The 23,717-nt window shown below is 36.9% G+C and overlaps 1 protein-coding gene across 3 annotated transcripts in view; it reads right to left on the reverse strand.

The window, feature by feature from the left end:
* plce1 (phospholipase C, epsilon 1) overlaps positions 1–23,717 on the reverse strand; it is a 58,370-nt gene that overhangs the window by 22,855 nt on the left and 11,798 nt on the right. Inside the window, exons 5-6 of one of the 3 annotated variants that reach the window (XM_055150000.1) lie at positions 9,409–9,563; positions 8,223–8,371 (exon numbers count right to left, since the gene is read on the reverse strand). In XM_055150000.1, the coding sequence (XP_055005975.1) occupies positions 8,223–8,371; positions 9,409–9,563 (304 nt within the window). Of the gene's footprint in view, positions 1–4,538; positions 4,714–8,222; positions 8,372–9,408; positions 9,564–23,717 lie in introns of those variants that run through there. The other 2 variants (XM_055150001.1, XM_020936663.2) reach the window with 2 other exon arrangements.

Genomic DNA, 23,717 nt, shown 5'->3' on the forward strand with positions numbered 1-23,717 from the left:
CTTGCATAAGAAACATCCACAAATATTGGATCTGATCATTTAAATTAATGACCAGGCCATATATATATTGCTTTATTGCAACATCCATTATTAACAACAGTAATTTTATTTGCCTCCCATCTCCACTCAAGCAATAAAACTATTAAATGTTATACGCTAACCAAATGCTACTATCCATAACTACCCATAAGGCCTTGTGTTACAGAGGAGTTTACTGGAGGTAAAAGCCATTGATCACCTGCTACTTCCACTATTTGGATTCCACTCAATCCCATTAGTCTGTTTACTCTCCAATAATACAAAAGAGCATTACAACTAACCAGCTCAATACATCAATAAGAGACTATAGTTTGATAGATACACAGCCATACCATTTATACAATTTATACAATTTATAAAGACTTATCACATTAGATGTTTTAAAGAACAAGTGTTTATGTTATATTTATAGGTTACACTGTCCTGGTCTATTATTTAGACAGTGTTTAGAATATACAATAGCATGAAGACAAAGAGGTCTAGTGGCAAAATGCAATGGACTCCAGAAATCAGAGTCTGTGCATTGTCAACTGTCATGTGCCTCTACCGCTAAACACACAAACTGCAGCTGGACCAGTCTGCAGAGAGAGACACACTTAAAGGTTGTCCTTGGTAACCCTTGAGATGAGCAACAGGTCGCTATAGAAACAGCAATGGCTGCCGCACACGTGAAAACTTGCTCATTTACACGCTTTGATTTGTGGATGTGGCAGGGCAGCATCTGTAATGAATTCTGTGTATGAAAAGCAAGTACAATAGAAAGGCTGAAAGAATAATACAGTAGTAATTAGTCAGTAGAATAGAAATATGTGATTGTAAACAGATTAGCTTAAAGATTGCATTGCCTGACTGCCAAAAATCAAAGCTACTTTTGTAAAGAATTGTTATTTGTAAGTATGTGTCACATGGTAGACAGAATGAGACTCAAGGCAAGTCTGAACAATCAAAATCTGTATACCTAAAACGAATAAAGAAATCTAAATTATTTTAGTGTTTTGAATTATCTCCCTAGTGTAAAAAAAGACATCTTTAACTTGCATTACTGTAAAGTATTTAAAGTAAATGTAGTGTTAAAATTAAATATTAAAGTAGTAATAAGTTACATAAAATGATGAGAATAAGGAAGAATAATGAAAAGAATACCATAAAATAAAGGTATACTAAGCAACTTTTCTGTTGAAGTGTACTCTACCTGTTTGTCTCTATGGAGGTGTCACTGCTTTGTCTTGAATGTTTCATCATATGTTATTAAATGTATCCATCTCTCCAAATGGTAATTGTCACCAGGGGAGATTACAAGTCAGCTGTGGAAAGGAAATCCTTTTTTTTTTTTTCCCTTTTTGAAAACGCCTATGAATATACGCACTAGGTACATTTAATGCCATACTGGGGAACAGTCCAGGCAAAACAGTGACATCTGCAGGGAGACAAGCAGGTGGCACAGTGCATTAGAATAAACATCCTCTTGTTCACTCACTCATGCGTAGTAGGTAGTAGTGCTAGAGTAGGCCTCCTCCCTGTAACCAATACAGGTGAGTGAAACATAATACTGATTTTCTACAGATACAGACGATCTTCAAACATGTTTTGCAGCTCATGTGAGTAGAATTGTAAAAGCAGGTCTCTGTGGTGAACATGGATCAGGGCTAATGGTTCAAATCGTTTATATCCATGAGTTCACTTGTTTGGTTTTTATGCTCTATTCCGTTCTCTGCGGGATTCTGGGCGTGGCATATCTCTATAATGCTACCTCCTCAAAACACGCAGCCAACAACCTGAACATCCCTTTTAACAGCTGACTTGCTTACATTTTAACTTGAAAAGAACAGCAGATTTATTTTCCTTACTAAACCAACTGTAATCACTTGAGACAAAAATAACAAGGCGATATTTAGTTTACTTTGAACTCAAGACACTGTATTATTCAAATAAAGTATTTTTTCCTGGTCCCAAGCCTGGTCCCTACATAAATATTTAGGAACATCAGGATGTACTATATGCCCATTGTACAAATACTAAAAAGGGATGTCAGTATTAGTATTATGTCACATACTAAACATATGGCCATGACAGTGTGAATGGAAGTTGAATAATTATTTCATATTTTTTGTTATTGTGTCAATAATTGTGAAAAGTTTAAATGATAACATTACTTCTCAAATAAGACAAAATGTAAAATGCAGAATAATGAACACAAACCACTGGCAGTGTTCCTCTTTGAAGCATACACTATGCACACACACACACACACACACACACACAGACACCCTCACACACACACACACACACACACACACACACACCCTCACACACACACACACACACACACACACACACATACACCCTCACACACACACACACACACACACACACACACACACACACACACACACACACAGAGCTGATGACAAAGTCCTCAGAAGAATGTGGGGCAGTTAAACAGGTGCATCACAAATAAACTCACTTAGCACACTGACTGTAGTCTATAAATACAACCAATCAGAACTGTTTCATAGTAGTTTTTCATTATCACTGGCTGCAGTGATCAAATATGTTCCTTTCTAGATGATGAAATTGTGTTTGGGCTGCACAATATATTCCAACAATATTTGTATCACAATATTGGAAACACAATATTTGATATTATGAGAAAAGAAATATATAATATATAATATAATATATAATAATAACACAAGTGTGTAGTTTTTATACAGTATATAAAATATATATTTCCACCTTTAAGGGACTCAAAGGACTTTGCATAAAGGATTCACTCACCCATTAACACACAGTTACACACTAGGTGTAGACAAAGACTGGGGGCAAGGGGGGGTTAAGTGTCTTGTCTAAGGCCACAATTACATTAATTTGTGGGAGCTAGAATCACACTATCAACCTGTGGCAATCAAAGTGATGTTTTATGTCAAGAGCAGGATTTGAACCATCGACCTTTGGATCAGTGGACATACACTCTACCAACTGAGCTAATTTCGCATTGTTGAGTTTCACTCATTTCTATTGTGACATGTTTGAATACTGTACACTATTTAATTTAATTTAACTGAACTTATTGTGTCAAAAGTCCATTAAAATATTTCAACATCATCATAAAGTAGAGAAATGGGACATAATAACCGATACAACTTCCACATACACAATACTATACACATCACAAGTGCATACAAATGACAGCTGACAGGCAGAATGACATGTCTAGACTCCAGCAGAAATACTCGGGACACTGTGTATGGGCTTATTATAAACTGTCAGACATCCACACACAATAAACATTGATCTGTCTGACCATAGACAACCACCAGCTATATCACATACAGTCCCTTGGTCTGAAGCACCTGTACTGTTCCAAATTACAGGTAGAAAATTTTAAGTTTGTAGGTAAGGTTGACTCTCTTGTTAAGAATCTCTACACTTGGAAGGACAGTTTATAAGGGCTTAAAATATACACTAAAACTGTGCTATGAAAAACAAATGTTGCAAACAAAGATTTCAGAATTTGTTAGTTTCAAATTGTTTACCACTTTACAGTCATTTATAAAACTTTAGTCAAGTCTTAACAAGACAAGTTTCTGAGTAATTTTAAGTGACTGCTCCAGTAAAACAGTTACCACTTTCCTTAAATCAAAAGGAATGAATAGCAGTGCTTCGTTGTTTATAAAATAATGCAACTTAATATGAAAGTATTCTAAGTATTCCGAAAACAATAACCGCTGATTGGGCCATACAAAATACATGTTAAAGCTGCAAATGTCATCAGTGCTACTACATAAGCAGAGGAATTAGGCAAGAATTTGCAGGATTACTTTAATACCAAGTTGCCCTAAGTATAAGAAATTGTGAAGAGTGGTGCTGCTAGGTTTGTGGAATGAAAAAGGCCAGAGTGCACCTCACTCCCATCTCCTACCGGGAAGACTGCTACACAGTTCTGAATTTATCTGCAAACTCTTAGATACAACAGACAGGAAAAGTGCTGACTACCCAAAAGAAACACATTAGTACATAGCTCTGTGCAATTTTTTCCCCCTTTAAGCCACAAAACCCTAAAATCAGTGAAGAATAGCTTAAGTAATAGTGCTTTTTAAAATTAGTAGGACTTAGTTACAATAGAAGGTACCACTTCATAATGACTACACTGTACTAGCCATAATAAGTACCTACTTCATACCCTAACCCTAACTCCTTAGTTAAATTAGCTAAGCCTAAATCATTCTAATAAACTATTGTTTATTTCATGATTAATTTAAGTTTTGTTTTTGTTTTTTCATGTTTTAAGGCTAATAAATGTGTATTATTATATTATAAAATGTTAGACAACAGAAGTTCAAATTTCAGATGTTATCAAATGCATAACAAAGAAACAAACAAAGTAGATCAGTATCAATAAGATGAGTATACTACAAGGTGCTCATATCACTCTTAATAAAGTTAGGCTTGACAGCGCACTGTCCGAGTCCTGTTAGAAAACAGCAGACACCACTCACATGGGTTACTCACTGATCAGCTTTAAGTCCATTCGGTGCTTCATGCTTCCACACTAACAACACTATAGAGGTCCACATTGGAGGCGTCTTTTCACACAGTTCCTCTCTCACTCCCTCTCTCTTCCCCCATGTTCCACTGTCTTCTGCTCTGCTCAGCTGGTTCGAGGTTGGCCGCTTTGGGGCTTGTCCCTGATTGAGCTCAGATTACTGCTTGCTCGCCCTCCACCTCCAAGGCCCTCCCTCTCTTTGCTGACACCAGAGACAGTTCACAGCCGTGCCCTACAGGGGGAGCGGATAGGCCGGCCCACTGCAGCGCCGCTCACGCCCTCAACGCAAATACTGTAGATACGCTGGACACACACACAGCTACTGCTATGCTGCAAATGTGGGGTAAAAATCATGTAAGCCAAGATCAAAAAGAAGTGGGAGATACGCAGAAAAAAAAAAAAATTATAATACCACAATTGTTTTTTTTTTTGCAAAATTTGAATATTGAGTATGACATTTTTTATTAAAACTTCTAAAAATACGATCAAAAGGAGCAGATTCTAGTACAGTCTTCTAAACAGGGATATAAAGTGAGATTTCTGCCCCTGGTTCATTTTAGGGTTCATTCACTTTTTGAGCTAAACTTGAACCTCAGCCATGAACTTTACAGGCACATGTGCATCACTGTTATCAAGAAAATGAAAAAAAAAGAGAAATTAGTTTTTGTTAAAATTGCCTCCCCTAACATAAATTCAGGATTAGTGGATTTTAGTGACCCAAGTAACAATCCACAGCCAACAATGTTTGTGCTTTGTATAAACGTTATTGTTATTTCATTTCAGATTTAGGGAATTCAGTGTGGACAGAAAAATAAGAATTTCTGACAAAAAGTTTCTTCCACAAAGAGGATATGAGTATGAGAAGTTTTCAGTGTCTGAATCTTGAATCTTGTTTAAGAATCTTGGAAAAATAATCTCACATGTCAAAAAACATACAGGGGGATTAAGGCGAACAAAACGAAAAAATAGTTGTGTTCTCTTTCCCTTTCTAACCGGTTAAAGTCACTTCACAGTTTCTTACATTATTTGATCTCCCATCGTCAATCACATAATCACATACCACCATTCATATGCAACAAAGAAAAAAATATTTACATGCCCAAAGCCTTTTATTGAATGTTACGCAATTATTATGAAGAGAAGTGCCATTATTCTAACCCATTCTCCTCCCTTTTGTGCTACAGATTTTCAATAGTAAATAAAAGCTTCTCTTGACCTATCTCAACACAATTGTAACTATGAAAGTACATTGCATCTACACAAACATCAACAATGCGCATCAACAAAAAACTATCCAAATATAAACCACAAATCTGTGTTACCCAGACAGGTGTGTTGGAAGTACAGGAGAGTGAAAGCAGGCTGCAAAACACAAAGGGAGAGGACTTTAAAGCTAGTATGTGTAACCTTTCACCTCAGGCCTTTCTATAGATGTCACTCCAAAATAACCCCCGGCGCAAGGTGGTCAGAGAGCGGTCTATGGCCCCAGTGCTGCTACATGCGTCATATCCACTCACGCCAAGACTGTCACTCAGGTATTCAACACATATACAAAAGAGGCACCTATAACCAGATATATAGTATGCACTTCCTCATGTTGATAATTGGTTATTTACTGTGGCACACATGTCGTCAGAATATACAAGAGTTCAATAGAAAAAACAGATATAGTGTTTTTCCTTTTTGTTTCCATCATCTACAGATATTATCAATGACAAAAATGCATAGTGGTTTAACAAAAAGGGATGGAATAATACTTTGATGGCAATAAAATACATTTGGCTTTTAAAAATATTACTATACAAAGAGTAAACTACAAGCCTCCAATGACTTTTTCAAATAGCACTTATCTTTTACGCAGCAGAAAATAACCATTGTCTTAACTGTAGCTTTTACGTGCGATTTTAAAGACTAATGTCATATTTACTCCCATAGATTTTAGCAGAGAAAATAATAGGACAAGTGATCTTTATTTGAAAATGGAATCATTTTTTGAAGCAAGCTGTAACTTATTGCAAATTCTTTCTACCATTTTTTTTTTTTTTAAATAGTGAAAAAAACACCAACAAACAAACAAAAAACGTATTGCCAATTTTAGTTCTTATTTCTAACACAAGATGCAACAAAATGTTATGTGTTGTACCAAGATATTGTTCAACTTATATTTAGCTAATGGGGAAGAAAACTGTGATTTTTCCATGGGTGACATCATGGGGGTCTTTTCTATAATTAATGTCAAGAAAATGCATAAGACATAATGGACAGTGTTACATTTGAAAGCCCTTTTGTACAGCTCTAGTTAGACATAGTGAAAGAGTGTGTCATTCTGCTAATTGTGTGTGTGTGTGTACGTTTTAAGAAATCTTTTTCTTGCCAGGACTTCAGCGGAGCCATCTGAGCTCGTGCCTGGCTCCATTCTGTTTCCTGTAACACTACAGAGCACAGCGTCATGAACCAGATATGTACTGCCTGTGGAAGTGTATCCATGAGGTTAGACTTGTTTTTAACTTTTGATGTGTATATGGAGGATTGTAGATAGACATTATAATGTGTAATAATATCATTGTCAAGTGACCGTGTGTCCTTTTGGCTAAACCTTTTAAAAAAGGACATTTTAAAATGACATTGCCTCACATTTGTCTGAGAAAATTCCTATCCGGGGATCAGATTACGTTTTAGTTAGCTTAGTTATTGTGGACGTTTGGTTGACTGACAACCTTAATAACTGTGTAAAATGATTTGAAAGTGAACCAACCAAATCTTGACTATTTTCAGTCCTACATTTAAAAAGATATGTTTGATGATGTTTTTTTTTTTTTTTTAAGATCTTGTTTGAAGTGCATATGAGTTCTTTTCAGATGGTAAGACACAAGTGACCCTGCGAAGCACCACTTGAGCCAAGCCAGTGTCCGGCTCTGAAAGGCCAACATGAAGAGGATGACAAAAAGAGGAAATACAAAGATGAAAATAAAAAATAAAGAAAAAAAGAAAAAAAAGAAACGGGCAACCACTGGATCAAGTCCAGGCCAAACGCGACCAAGGAGCAGCATCCATGTGGGAAAACAACAGAGGATGGGAGCAGAGACCTGGTCCCAGGGGAATACTGAGAATCTTCAGCCCCATGTCCGTGGCATTACACTCATACTCTTCTATCAGTAATGGAAAAATAAAGACCATCATTACGGAAAACGGTTTTCCAGAAAAACAAACCATGTAAATCATTTTTTATGTAGGACAGCCAGCCTAGATAGACAAGCATTATGTTTGCTGTTTGTTTTGTTAGTTAAATTGATATAGTCTTGACATTTGACGTAAGAATTGAAAAGTCAGTAATAGCTACAGAGGAAATGACTCATGCAGATTGTTGATAATTGTAGATTTCTTTCAAAAGATAACATTTTAAGCAGTGAAATGGGGTCAAGAAAGTACTAAAGTAGTCAGATTGGGAGAGAGATCATTTCCCATTATGGAGATTTAATCGTCCTGTGAATTAGTCATACATATCAAGTATGTTATTGTAGCATGTACATCTGAACTAAGAGATTTAAATTTCCCCTATATATATACACACATGCACATCTCATACTATATCTGTCTTATGTTGAAGCCTCTTTTACACATCTTGTTTGGTGCTTACCTTTCAGCACAGCGTGGCAGTTGGCACTCTGTGGGCAGGGCGGGGGCAGGGGCAGAGAGGAGCGGGCACCGACAGCGGCCGTAGCCTCCAGAAGAGCTCCAGACAACAGAGAACACACGGAGGTCCGCACGCTACAGGCACGGTACGACCTGGAGAAAGGGAATCATGTAAATTTGTGAAAGAAACAAATCATTCTCACTTTTTACATGTCACTTTTTTATTGTTCTCCAACTGCACAAGTGAGCGATCACTAACATAGTTTGATAAATGACTGTGTTCACTTTTGCACACATAGAAGTAAACCTGGACCTAGGCCTGGACTAGATCATGACCAAACCACATCCACTTCAGCACTAAAACAGGGCCTAACCAGGATAAAATCAGTACCCAACCAGGAAAAAAACAGGATCAAACTAGTACCTAACCATGATCAGACCAGTACCTAACCAGGATCTAACCAGGACCAAACCAGGATCTAACCAGGATCAAACCAGGACCAAACCAGGATCAAACCAGGATCAAACCAGGATCAAACCAGGATCAAACCAATACCCAACCAGGATCTAACAAGGATCAAACCAGTACCTAACCAGGATCAAACCAGGACCTAACCAGGATCAAACCAGGACCTAACCAGGATCAAACCAGGACCTAACCAGGATCAAACCAGTACCTAACCAGGATCAAACCAGGACCTAACCAGGATCAAACCAGGACCTAACCAGGACCTAATGAGGATCTAACCAGGATCTAACCAGGATCAAACCAGGATCAATCCAGGACCTAATCAGGATCAAATAAGGGCAAGTCCAATGCAGCCCATGTAAATGTTTTGCATGCGTGTCAGGTTAATAATTGTGATCAGTATAGAAAAAACATGACAGTCAAAGGCGGTTTAATCTCTAGTATAGTTTCAGAAGGATGGCTTGCTATAGCGATTAATACTTTAAATCTAATCACTGTATCTTTTGAATGAGAAAAAAGGCTTAAAATGTTGCATATAACTCTTGAACAGTATCTGAAAGTAATAAGAATAGTAAATAAAAAAGCTAATATGGTTTGCTAAAGACACTTATGAGATCTCAATAAGCCATTAAAAAACAATCAATACTCTACACGATTAAATTAAAACAGATGTGACTCTACCTGCTAGCCATATTTATAAATGTATGATTAGTGTACAAACCTGATTGGATGAGATGCAGGCCCAGAGCTTAGAGACAATGTGAGGGGGCTGGAGGCACCGGGGTCCCTGAGGTGCTCATGTCCACAGCACAAAAGCAGCTTCTGGACCGGGTGAGTCAGGTAAGGCTCCCCTCTTCCTGGGACATCGCCACACACCTGTAACAACAAATACAGACCGCGCTTAATATCTTTATGTCTTCTTTCACAACTGTCACATAATTTGAACCTGGTGATGCTTGCTTTCCATTAAAAAGATAAAAACACAATGACTCGACTGTTACGCAACTTGTTATCGGGATGTTTTTTAGCGTTGTCTCTGTTATGGTTGTTCCAAGAAGAAATATTGTTAACAGTTTTCCAACTGTGAAAGGAAGAAACATAATCAAAACTACCCCATGAAGGCGACAGGGAGTGAATGCGATTGAGGAAATCATTTTTGGAGACCTAGTACGCGCAAGTTCAAGTTGTGTTTTAAAGGTGCATGGTGTAACTTTTCTGGTGGACGGTCTGCTTAATACTTCTCTCCATATGTTATTGCTTTGCCTGGAATGTTCCATATTTTGACATTAAACACAAAAATACAATAATCCTCTCTGTTAACAGGATTTCCTCTCCACAGATCTGACCTGTAATGCAGCCAATAGTTGTCTCCTTCATGACAGATAGGTTAAATCTCTAGACAAAGCAATAACATCCCCATGGAGACAAGTAGGTAGCGGACCCTCCACCAAAAAAGTTACACAGTGTACCTCTAAGTTTGTGTTCTTTTTAGTTACATCCAAGATTTCCTAAGGTCTGTAATTACTGTAGTGAGTAATTACACACTGAAACTAACGATGTATGTTAATAAGAAAATCAGATTAAAATGGATACTGGCAGTAATTTTACGTGCTGACTGGAAGTTTGCCGGTTACACATGAGTCTAATTAATGTTTCCGGTGAAGTAAAGTATGTGCGCTGGAAGTGGGTGGCATATGCCTGCGGTGTATGTGCATGTATGTACTGTTGCAATGTAATGGCTTCTAGTGAAGGAGGGATGGGTTTCCTGAGTGGGGTGTTGCCTAACTGTTGTCAGATCTGGGATGTCCCGAGGGAGAGAGGACATGCCAGGCCTCATGATTAGAGGAGCAAGAGTAAGAATCAAAATAAACAATACAGACAACAGACTTATTTTGTGTGCAAGCAACATTATTGTCATTAAGGTTATTACTAAAGTGTAGTAAACGCATTTTAATAAATAGTGGGTCCGTTTTGGTGAAGTTTAAAATGGTACGTTGTCCTAGTTGAACATGGGCAGCAGATGGGAAATAAGTAGAGGAATTTCATAACTTTTACCACACTGTAAACACGGGCTCATTTACTTTACAATAGTAAAAACTTTACTAAAATTTTGAATTCAATAGTCAATACTCAAGTCGAGACCAATTATGATGCCACAGTGAAGATAAAAAGTGCTCCTTGTTTAGTAATAGAATGTTTTCATACACAAAATAATAGTACTTTTTATGTTACTATGAGATCTTCTACTTGTTCTGATAAAGCTCAAAATCATGTTAAAACTGTTCAGGAAAGCTCAGATGATGTTCTGTCAATGTGATTTTTTTGCTGTATCAATGCTTGCTCAAATGAGTACCTAATTTTGATATTAGTTTTCATATTGACACAATATTTAAATGTTTTCTGTTCTTATGATGAATATTTTACAAGTTTCTATAACAATTTCTTTCCAAAGTTTTGTCCAAAACATGAAACCTGCAAGTATAAAAGGTAAGACGCTTTCTGTTGTAAAAGAGACAAGGACACATACAACTTTCTTTTTCTTGCGATCGCGTGCCATTCCAAAATACAATTGCTAGTCTAACACATAAAACTTGACAGAGGCCAGGAGGTTTCTCTGTCAAAGATTGCACACAAGACGAGGTCGAGGGGGGCGACTTATGAATCCAAAAAAGCTGTGTGTAATAGAAACTACAAAAAGGAGCCGTGTGGGGAATGTGGCCCTGATTTTGACCGACACAGAGCAGCTGTCCTCTCACACACAATCAGGAGACAACAAGTAACTTTTAACATGCACAAAAACTCAATTTCAGTATAGCCCTACCATAGCGTTCTTGATTTCTCTACATTATGTAGTAAAATAGCAATGACAAAACCCAGAGTCACAGTGTTTATAAGCTCACTAGCGGTTAGTAGCACAGTACTGAGTCATATGAACACGACACGAGTAGTTACAGTAACAGCTCTTCCAATAAGAAAATTTGCGGAACTCCGAGTATGCCATATGCAAGTCTGCTGCCACCAATGAAGCTTTAGGTGAGAGATCATGTTACATACAGTACTAATGACTTCAGGGTAAAAATAGAAAGTGATTAAAACTGCACAATTTAGATCTTAGAAGCAACAGCCTAGTATAAATGGTTTTGTTTTGGTTAGTGTAGATGGTTTTGTTTTAAACAAATGGCTGTTACATCAAAATAGCATTACTAGTATTTGCAGTTTAACAGCAGAAGAGTTTATATTGCAATATTTACAATTATTTGCAATAGAGGAGACCTGCAATTGATTTTGTGTAAAACAAACTTAGTCAAAAGCAGTCCTCATTTATGTCTTTCTAGTGTTACGACAACAAGTAGATGAATATTACAAAATGTCATCAAATAGTCATAAATTGCATATAAACAGGGTCATTCAAAAGTATCAAAAAATCAGACACTAATTGAAACTAGACACTCATTTGTACTGGTATCGATACTAAAATAAGTCACATTGAAATTAACCTTTCCTGAAAAGCTATAGATTGATCTTGAGCTGTATCAGAAAAAAAGTTTAAGAGCACATGGAGAAGTACGCCCATGGATCAAGATGAAACCTACCTGGGCGAACGAGGGGTTAAACAGATAGAAGGCCACATGGTTATATAAAAGAAAGTAGTATGATTTAATGTTGAAAAAACATTTATTATAATTGTGGTATTGGAATCGTATCGCATTTACTACTTAGTATCAAAATAGAGCTTGAAATATTGGTATCATGGCAACACTAATAGACAGTTCAGTTATATAAATACTGTACAGTTAATACACAGCTGGAACAATGTGTTCTGTGGCTCAGTTTTTATTGTGTGTCAAATTTATTTGCAATAGTTAGGAGATGTTTACCATTTTTATGTATCAGGGGAAGGTTTGAGCTGTAGAGGGTTGAGTAAATAACTTTTAAGGCTAATTATTAGTTAATTCTGCCATTTATACCTTTTAATGATACAGTATTTTTAAAAATGCGTTTACTCAAATAGTCCTGCTTTGTGTAGGTTGTTTCAATATTATCATTTACTGCAGTATTTCTCTGTGTGTTATTGTGATAGGCCTAGGATTTACAATGCAGAAGGCAGAGAAACCCTCATTCATATATGCCATTTCAGAGTTATTGAAGTCAAGACATTTGTTTAGACTGGCCATAGGAGCGCTGACTACCCATAGGAGTTTTGACTGATTATGAATGAGTTTGTCACTGAAGACCATTAGTGACCTGTTGGGTAATTTCTCTGCCTGGCAACAGTCTTTCTGGGAAAGGCTTAGTGCGGAGGGCCAGTGTACACATCTCCTGAACTTTGAGCTGGTATGTAGTATGCAGTATGCACACAGGGACGCACAGGAGCTGTAACTGCGATATATAAACACAGTCAGGTCTAGAGCTTTGTGCACATCGTACTGGACACATATTTATGAGCTGAGACTGTAAACTATAGTCAGCTTAATCAGACACACTTTGCTTTGATGCTCCTGACCCACCACAGACTTGAACATACTCCAGGAGTCGCACCATCTCCATCAAGTCTCATTCACTTAGTCACACTCATAAGAGGTAATAATGTATTTATGTGGTAATACAATGTGAGAGAAGGGAAAACTAATGTTATATTCTAGTTCAGGGTTAAAGCTGCACTATAACTTCCCTGGTGGAGGATGCGCCACCTGATTGTCTCCATGAAGATGTTTAATGTATCCAACAACGTGAAGGACAAATATGCACATACAAGAGTAAAGTTGGAGTGATGTTGTAGAGCTACAACATATGGCAATGGAAAAGCACTGACTTTTAGACTCTGAAATGCATAAGTTTGCAGTGATTTCTACTTTTAGCGGGCTCATGAAGGGTAGAGGTTAGCTGAGGTTAATGTCTACAGAACTCTGTTATTCTGGTCTGGGGCAGAGCGGGGGTCACACGCACACGTCAGCTCTGACCCCTCTCTCCCTGAGCGAGCTGCGCCGGGACGGGACAGTCTGTCAGCAGAGACTGTTGTGCTTTCAGATCACGTGACATTCAAGAGGCAAGATGCAAATAAAAACATTGGGGAATTATGTAAAAAGGCAGGCTATGTAGTTTAAAAAAAAAAAACTTTTGAAAAAAAGATGTTTTTGCAAGTAAAAATCTGTATTCTATTCGCAGTCACAGATATGACACCAGATATGATTTACCAGTCAAAGGATTTACTAGTCATAGGAATTTGAGTTGCATTAAACCCTGTGTCATAACTTCATCTGTAACTGAAATTAAAGCTTCATAAACATCTCAGCAGAATCACAAAACAAAATAGGACAGACAGGAATAAGATTGGGTATTCTGTTACATTCATCCTGTTTGTTTACAGACAGTCTCGTCTCATGTGTGGTCTATGCCCAACAAATAGAGTATAAATTTTCTGTCTATTTGAAAGTGATACGCTTTAGGTATGTTCTGCATCTCTGGCATCCCAAGCCAAAAAACAACCTGGACAGTTAGTTGGATAGCCAAAGATGCTGGCATAAATATCATGCCACAAAGACAGACTGGTTAAAATCACAGCAGGAAAACTGTCCCTGCTCTAGTGCACTTTAGTCCCAGCACAATGTTTACTTTCTGTAACCGATTCTGGACTGTTTCATTGCTACCTTGACAGTGATGTGCTTCCAGTTTAGTTGTGCGTAAAAGAAGAGGTTATTTCAGTTGTATCATACTTAGTTCCTTTATATTGCATTAAAATATTTTAAAACATTGCAATAACAGCTTCACAGACTTAAAAAAAAAAAAAGAAAAAAAGAAATCTGCATAAAACAAACTTCCTAAAAAGTTATGTATGTTTAACCACCAATCACACCTTAGAGCAGATTTTTGTGCAATGAATTTTATTTGTCATGAAAAATAATAATAATAATAATTTTTTTTAAATCAGTGGACTCATTTTTTCAAAACCATTTTTTTGCCCAACCAACATCTCACCTCTTGATCCAAATTTTAAAATATGTATTTTAAAATAGTTTTTTACTCTTCTGTGTAAACATTTTTTTCTGATAAATTAGTCAATGCATTTACACAAACATAGCTCCTTACTTCTTGTGAAATTGTGTGGTTTTGTTGTTTGGGTTTTTGTATTATAAACCCATTAATGTAATAAAAATTGGGACAGTAAAAACCAGGTCTTATTATGTGCTGTGTAAAATCTAATTAATAATCTGTTTATTACTGTATTTATATCATCTAAAACATATGAATCAAGCCGCTTCATAAAAGAAAGGAGGTTTAACTAAATGTGATGCACACCTGGATTATAGTGACCATCTTTGGTATCTGGCTTGTTCTTTAAGACTGAGCAAAGTATCTCTTATTGATTATAGAACAGAGGTCTCAAACTCAACTCAAACTCTACTGTAGTCTTAGCTCATGAGGCTGCTCCTCTGGTTGGACAGTCATTCCTGCCCGTTTCTGAAGCTTCTGTTCAGTTTTTTGGTTTGAGTAAGTTTGAAAGTCTGGGTAGAAACGCCGTCTGCCCCTCTCACTCTGTCCTGCTATTTGTTTTTTGCCACTGTTTCCCTGGCAGCAAGAAAGGAGCCAAAGTGGCACTACAAGCAGCAGTACATTATGGGAACTGTAGTTCAAATTCTTATGCATTTATACATTTTATTGGCGGGCCACTCTCAATAGAAATTGGAAATCATCTTGTGGGCCAGTAGAAATGATCTTGTGTATTTCATTTAGCTCACGGGCCTCAAGACTGAGTATGGCAGATCGTAAATTCCCCTCTAAATGCTAAATATTATGTACATGTGAAAATATGTAAACACTATAGTACTATAATACTATATAATATAGAATCCTTGAGCACCATGGAAATGATTATTCTGTTCTAGAGAGATACTTTTATTTGGCTCATAACTTCTCAGCACACTGGTGAAACACTGATAGCTCTGCTTCTTTCTCAACAAAGCTCTGGTACTATACTTCAGAGGATGTCGCCCATGTCTCTGTGATGAGGGCTTCAACCTGGAGGCTCTGCTCTGTCCCACACCAACAGCGAGCGGTCAAGAGCCACAAAAGACCCAACTGGTACTGGAGTTGGTGGAGATACAACCCAGAAAGGCAATGAGAAACTGTTCAGGAAGATGCAAGAGCTTTCTTTTGAACTCTTCTCAGCACAAGAGGAGCTGTGGTTCTTGAAGTTTCATTGTGAAAGTGAAAGAGGACAGCCATTCAGCCACTCAAAAGGAGCGACCATAGTGGAGGAGCAGAGAAGAACGCCCAGGCACTACCAGCGCTAAAGTACCTCCAAACATTACCCTTTACCCATTGCATTATGAAAAAATAAAACAAGAAAATGTAATATTATGTTGTTCACTTAAATGTTTGTGGTTATTCATGTTAATTGTTAATTGTTTCAGATGTCAAAACTTGAATTCACATGTCATCCACAGCTGCAGTCGCTTGATTTTTATGAATTGGTCAAGTGTAAATAGAAAAATAATAATATATGTTTAAAAAAATTCATTTTATATATAAATCATGACAATGTTTTCAATGACCTTGGCTGATTCATTAATCCTCATCCTCATTTTGCAACGCATTTCTGATCGATTACCAAAACATTGTCTGAATATGGCCACGAAGATAATTCATGTTATAACTGCAGGACAGAGACAGACCAGTGAGAGGAGAGGATAGGGAAAAGCATCTGTGTTTGAACTTTTGAAGAAATACTTTATACAGAGAAGCACAGAATAAGGAGACATTATTACCAAAATATCAGACCATAATTAGATTTCTTATCTTTGTTTCGGTCTGCAAGTTCCCGGCTGTCAGCAAAATCAAAGTCAGTTTTCTTTACCATGTTGCCAAATGTAGATGCAGTTTATATCTGGGCTCTAATGTATGTTCTCTTGGAACAACAAAGTACAATTTAAAACAGGGAGAGATGGAGTGTCAAAATACAGATCTGGCCGACTTTTGCCCTTGTCATGTATATATGCACATTTTAAATAAAAAAGGTTAATGCACACTGGGGTTTTGTTTTTTTAGAGATTAGTCCTCATTCTTGGGCAGGTCTTTGAGAGAGGATTACGATACTGGCATTTAGTGCAATACCAAGCGATGTTGTGTGAGCTCAGAGTGGGTGTTTTTGTCCAAGAGTCCCTGTACTTTCCAAAGGTGGGCCAACAACTTATCAATGACATTTTTCATCTACACCCAATTTAAGTTGCCAGAGTTGTCAAGACAGTTGCAAATGAAAAACAGGGACTGAGGAGTAATGATGAAACATAATTGGTAGAAGGATAAAAGTGTATATGAGAATGGAATACTACAACGGTTGTCAGTAAAATTAAAAGGCATGCAGAGTTGAGGATGGAGTACGCAGGGAACCACTAGAGAGGAAATTGAAGCAGGTCAGGGGGCACCTCTCAGTCATAAATTCCTGTTAAAAATCACACTGAGCCCAGTTACCAAAGAACCAGGAACCAGAACACCCACAGCCTGCAGACTCACACCTTTAACAAGCAGACGCCATGAGACTTTGTATGGTAGAGCTGGGAAATATGAAAATTTAAAACATTTATGATAAAAAAAAAATATATATATATACACTATGTCATTTTTATTTTATTTTTTTTTTATTACAATTATTTATCAAATACAAATGACAAAAAACAAAGTGCATATTCATTCAATCATGATTTCCTTTTGGTATACTAAAAACAAATACAAATGGCTTTCAATATTAATTTCCTGAACATAAACTCCTACTAACAGACATTTTATCATTTCCATTTAACACAAAAAAACTGTCAAATTTCTTCATCCAAACTCTGCACTCTGTTCCAAACTACATGCTTTTACAGACAGAGGATCACTGAGAGTTAATAACAGCGATAAGTGACTATAGACTTGATTAAAATGTGATTAATTGGACCGCCCTGTGAGCCTTATTGTAAAGAATAGCATCAATATGATTTGCCATAGGAGTTGATTAAACGATTCAACTCTCAGGACTCACATGCTAAATACTGCGCTCCCCCAAAAATGTGCATCAGAATATACTGAACAATTTGTCAATATGAAAACATTAGTGACAGGCCTAGAGTTGGGATACACTTGACAGCAACACTGCCGTATCATGTTACACAGTGTGGGACAAATATGAAAAGTCTGAAAAGGAAATAAGAGATCTTAATTAGACTTGAACCAAGCTGGGAGCCATTAGTCCGTCCACACTGGCCCCACTGAAGTTCTCATGATGTCATAGACTACGCTTCACTTCGCCGCCTCGCTACGACAGACCAAGATAACTCTGATTAATGCTCCCCAACTCTGCTACCTCACACACAAAATCCTGCAACAAGCTCTACTTTAGTGTTGACTGCAAGCAAATGAACTAAGAAAGCAATACTAGATTAGAAACACTAAACACTAAATACTTTATCCATCCATAATAAATATTAAACTACTAACTGGACAATTTAAAAGGTTGACACCACAAAAAGATCACCACATCACAAATACAAAGCACAGTGGTTGAAAATATGACTTATAGACAAAATTTTACTCACAGAAGGAGAGTTACAGTTACAGTAGCAGCAGTCTCTCCAAGCCTCTCAGAGTGTATACAGTTGCACAAGTGGACGATCGACTCAGAGGAAGAGAGGCGGTGAGGGAGTGGGGGACATAAGCAAAATTGTCCCCAAGCGCACAGATAAAAAGCACCGTTTGACCGAGGGAGTCCGGGGGTGCCCCCATATTAGGCAACGTGGCTATGGATGTTGTAGCAGATAGCAGGTGAGATGTTATCATCAGAGAACACACCAAACATGAAACCACTTAGGATTCAACTGATCCTTCCCTGGGGACCTCTCTAGTGGGAGACGTACGGCTGGATGCGCTATGCAACGTACACAAGTTCCCAATTTGGTAATTTTCCAAAAGACATTAAAATGAGGCATTATTTTCACACAGTTGTCAATATAATTTTCCTAGACATTAAAATCACATAATTTCTGTCTAATTTCTTCTCTAAAGTGTAAACTCTGAAAGACCCAAGCACTGACGATTATAAATGGTTGAATCTCAATCTTCATCAAAACAGGATTTATTGCACATCCCAAATTAAATCTATTACCTGAACTGAGACAGACAAATTATACTTATTTTCTGTTCAAAAAGTAAAAGCTGCAGTATTTCTGACAGACCCAAGTGACTCCACACTTTTAAATGAGAGAATTGTCACTTGTTTTTTATTGCAAGGTGGAAACATAATTTTAGGTAGACCATAATGTCCTCTCATTATTACAGGAGGTGCTGTGGGACCACTTAGAGCAGATCAGCCTCTTAATCCCTGTTCTATACACTGAGATCTGCTTATTGTTATTACTCCACCCAGTCTTTAATAATAATCAATATGACACAAATTAGTTTAATATGATACATATACCAATTTGACTAGGGGAATATTGAGCTGTGATTTAGTTAAGTCAAAGGCTCATTGTTCTTGAGTCAAAAATTGCACTGTGGCACTAAATGAATACAGCACGTTGTATTCAGGGAGGCTAATCAAGTACGGCGAGAGAAGAGGCTCAAATCAAAGAGTGTGATCACAAAGGAAACAGCTGCTGAGGTCTGCATGTATTTGATCCACACACAACAGGGTCAGAGCTGTGTATTGTGCTAAATATGATGCGTGAATATCATTTTCATAAAGACAAATCAATATGGAAATTGGAACAAGTGAACAAGAGAAGCCTGGAGTGAATAAACTACAGGTCCTCCAGTGTCCACTACTATGTACTATACTGACCTCTACTGGACAAACAGGGAGATGACCGCGACATTAGGAAAAGTAAAAATGAGGGCAAACAAAACAAATTAAAGATGAATCACCACACTTTTTACTGGTAATGACCAACAATATGAGTAGCTATTTCAGAAATTATATCCTACAAATCTTTCCAAAATTAACTTCTAGTGTTGACAAAAATATTGATACCCACATACTAAAACTAGTATCAAAACTAGACAAATTTGAAAGAATGCAAAATTGAAAAAAATTAAGAAATAAGACAACACTGGATATTTCATGAAAAATTTAATAAAAGATCTTGATCAGTATCAGAACTAAAATGAAACTACATGGTAATAATACACTATTAAGTTCACTTATGTGGAAAAATATGCTTCTATCTTTTAATGCTTTTATTCTTTTTTTTTTTCCTGTTCAACTTTTAAGATCAGTTTTATCAAGAATTAATTTTATTGGCCAGCAGATGGCAGTAAAGCACCACAGAATCCTACAGTGAGGACAATTATTTTCAAGAAACCCAACTTAACCTTTTTTACCCATAAATCAAAATGCAAAAGCAACCACAAATGTTCTCATTGTACACAATACACACTGCCCCCAAATAGTCCTGAATGTATTTTTAGCTAAATGAGTGAACGTGTCAAGAAACGAGGGACGGGCTTTTTAACATCTATTGTGTTTCAGACTGGTCAAGACATTGTTAGTCGTAATGTTTGATTTTTTATGTTTTTTTTTTTCTTTTCTTTTTTTTTATCAGCAGGATTACACAGTTGATGATGACATATTGAGCCTGTAATAATTCAAGAATGCAACAAGCCATGAAAAATCAAGTAGCTATGACCAATATCTGATGACATGAGCAAATGGTGATGAGCAGAGAACATGCAATTTTACTCATATTACACAATTTTGTAATCCATGTTATTATGTAAGCCAGAAGTTGTTGTTGTTTTTTGTTTATTCACAAATTTTTAATACAAAAATCCTGCACATTTAGCCTGTGGTCTTTTCAGAACAGAAAACACACCACCTTGTGATGTCATGTGGTAATACAGAGCGTGTTGCACTGTATTTTTAAACTCCAAACACCTTCACTAGAAAGATCGTGATAATTTCAGCCCTGGAATTGCCCATCTCTACTGAACTAAGATAACAGATTGCTGTTAACTTGAAGACTACTGATTCATGACATCACAAGGTGGAACAAAGCATTGTGAACTTTGGAGATGTAGACAGACTAATAGTTATAATAAGCATCACTGAAATGTGTGTGAATGAAATGAAACACAACTCCAGGTATGTTTTTTGATGACGTAACAACATTATGACAGGGTTTAAAGTTTACAAGAGTCAATTTAGCGTAATATATAGTATCTCTAAATGCAAGTTGCTTTTATATCTTTGTTTATTTTCCGGGAGTTCTATTTAGGGTTTATGTTTCTAAAACCCCCTTAATGTCTCCTCTGTCACTGGCCAAAATCTTTTGGGATACATTTCCATGAAGAATCCTCTTTTCCCACACTGTTACAAAGACACAAGAAGCTAAAAGTAACAGCAGAAAAAAAAAAAAACTGCTCAGCGTAGCCCCCCAGAGGATAAGGCATGTCAACAGAAACTTTTCACACCTCTCTGTCAACTCACAAAACTCAGGAAGAAAACAAAGGAAGATTGTACGGACCAGTCAGAAAATATTACAATTAATAATAAACACAACATTATCCAATCACAATAAATAAACAGCACAATGACACTCATAAGGTTTTCATAAGAATGCAGTATGTTTAGAGGTGGAGGGTGCATTGCCTGGTTTTGGAGATCTTTTTATTTGCCTGGAATGTTCCATAATGCTACTTTAAACTTATCCATCCATTCATTCAATTACTGTGTTTGTATTGCTAAAAAAAAAAAAAAAAACCCAAACTGAAATACGGTGCTTGGACTTGCCTCACCACTGATCTGTAACTTGGCCTGGTGGTGTCACCAGTTTGTCCTAATCTAGACAGAAAAGCTTTACGTGTACTGTGGAACATTCCAGGAAAAACATCAAATTTACATGGTGACAAGCAGTGGTGGACCCTCCACCAGGAAAACCGAAAACTACAACATACATCTTTACATAACAGAGTAAGTCTATAAAGGATTGGACAATAAAAACAGCACTCTAGTGTAATTATTGGTACAAATGATATTACTCATCTGTAATTGAAATTAAAAAGTGCACTGTGTAACTTTTCTGGTAGAGGGTCCATCATGTGCTTGTCTCCATGGTGACGTTATTGTTTTGTCTGGGATGTTCCACAGTATGGTTTTAAACAAATATATCTTATATTAAATTATAGGACTTTTTCTCAAAACTACCTCAAAAAACATTCATGCTAACTGTGAGCAGGCCCACGTATCTACTGACCTGCAAATTGGCCAGGTGATGTGGCTGCTTGTCTCCATGGAGAAAACAGAAAAAAAAAAAAAAAAACTCTACCAGAAAAGTTACATGGCGCAGCTTTAACATAGTGGTTATTATGACAGGCCTCGAGGAAACCAGCTTGTTTCCAATGTCAAGAGCAACACAGGTATCCGTACTAGAAGCATGCCAAATATTTATCGCTCGAGCTCTTTCAGCGCAGCACGACTTACTTAACATGCGCTGGTCTCACTCAGGCTAATCTGTGCTAATCTGTGCTGCCAGCTGTGGACAAAGAGTGGACAAAGTGGGCTGCTCTGCACATTCTTTTGTAGTGGCACGGCTCGCAGAGAAAAACAATTACCCTGAGACACAGGGTTAAACCAGAGGGCTGCATGGGGAGAAAGTCTGTTTATGTCCTGCTGCTGAGGCTCTGTGCCACGTTTCTCTGTTGGCTCTTCAGATCATCACAGACAGTCGAAGCTGGTTTGTTAACACTGTATCATCATGGACATGAACATAATCATGACATAGATATAAAGACAGATAAACCATTTGCCTTTGAAAGAATGTACCATTTGAAAAGTTAATAACTACAGGCAGTTTACGCAGCCTATTATTCCAGTAGTTTACTAGTTAGAGATTATTTTTTAATTATTCAACTACTTATAAATATACAAATAAAGTGTATTATTGGATTCATATATTTTTTACATTGTTTATTTAATAATGTCACAGTTTTTGTTATAAAAGGTCTGTATGTATCACAATACTAAAATTTCAAAAACTCAGTTCTGAATAGATACTGATACCAAGATTATAATAAAAAAAAAAAAAAAACACTCTTCAGACAACAGAAAGGGATTTTCATCATTAAATAATGGGACTTTTTTATATTACCATGCAGTTTTATATCAGTGTAATCCCTCTGTTGTCTAGGTGAGTTACATAGCAGTCTGTGTGGCCTGATAGAGCTCAAGATTATTCTAAATCTATTCAAGAAATGTTCTGTCCTGTGAATGTGACTTTTCTGTATCAATATTTTCTCAAATGGGTATCTAGTTTCGATACTAGTTTTAGTATCAATTAGCACCTGATTATCAATACTTTTGAAAACGCAACTGTATAGCCCAGATTATCAAAATACAATTATGATTATCTTAGTAATCGACTAATCATTGCAGCCTTACACCCTACTTATGGAAGCCCTTGTTAGATTATATTGCATTTTGTGCAATTTTAAATCAGAAAATAAACCTGAAACTTTATTCAGAATGTGTTTAAAATGTATGAACTTTAGTCTAGTCCAAAAATCCACCAAAAGAAGAGTGAATATGGCCCTACACGCCTCCTTATCAGCAGACCAGAGTATAATACCTTAGACATATTCAGCAGAGCTACATAACACAGATATAAAACATTACGAGTCCAATAAAGCCTTTATTTGAGTCCTCTAATTTAACTAAGCAAACAATAATAAGTCTTTCTGTGCTAAAATGAAATGAACTGTTCATATACAGGATATTTGCTGGTGTCTTATGTTTGAGCGTCCGTGTTTAAAGAGAAACAGAATGAGATACAGACATGGTTCTGTTTGTTGAAGTAATTACAGAGCAGCAAACATCTCCTTCTTTAAACAAATCAGTTTTATAGCTGAGGTTTCAAAGGGTGCCTACAGTGCAAACAATGTGCACATTTAACAAGAATTTCTACATTAAGTTTAACTTGGGGCATGTTCCTCTTTTATTACCTGCAGACACAGACCAAAAGGTGCATGGATATTGTAGCGTGTACAACTCTATTACTGATCTAA

This window comes from Boleophthalmus pectinirostris, unplaced genomic scaffold, assembly GCF_026225935.1.
Source record: "Boleophthalmus pectinirostris isolate CB_2022bp ecotype Guang Dong unplaced genomic scaffold, ASM2622593v1 HiC_scaffold_14, whole genome shotgun sequence".
Taxonomy (NCBI): Eukaryota; Metazoa; Chordata; class Actinopteri; order Gobiiformes; family Gobiidae; genus Boleophthalmus; species Boleophthalmus pectinirostris.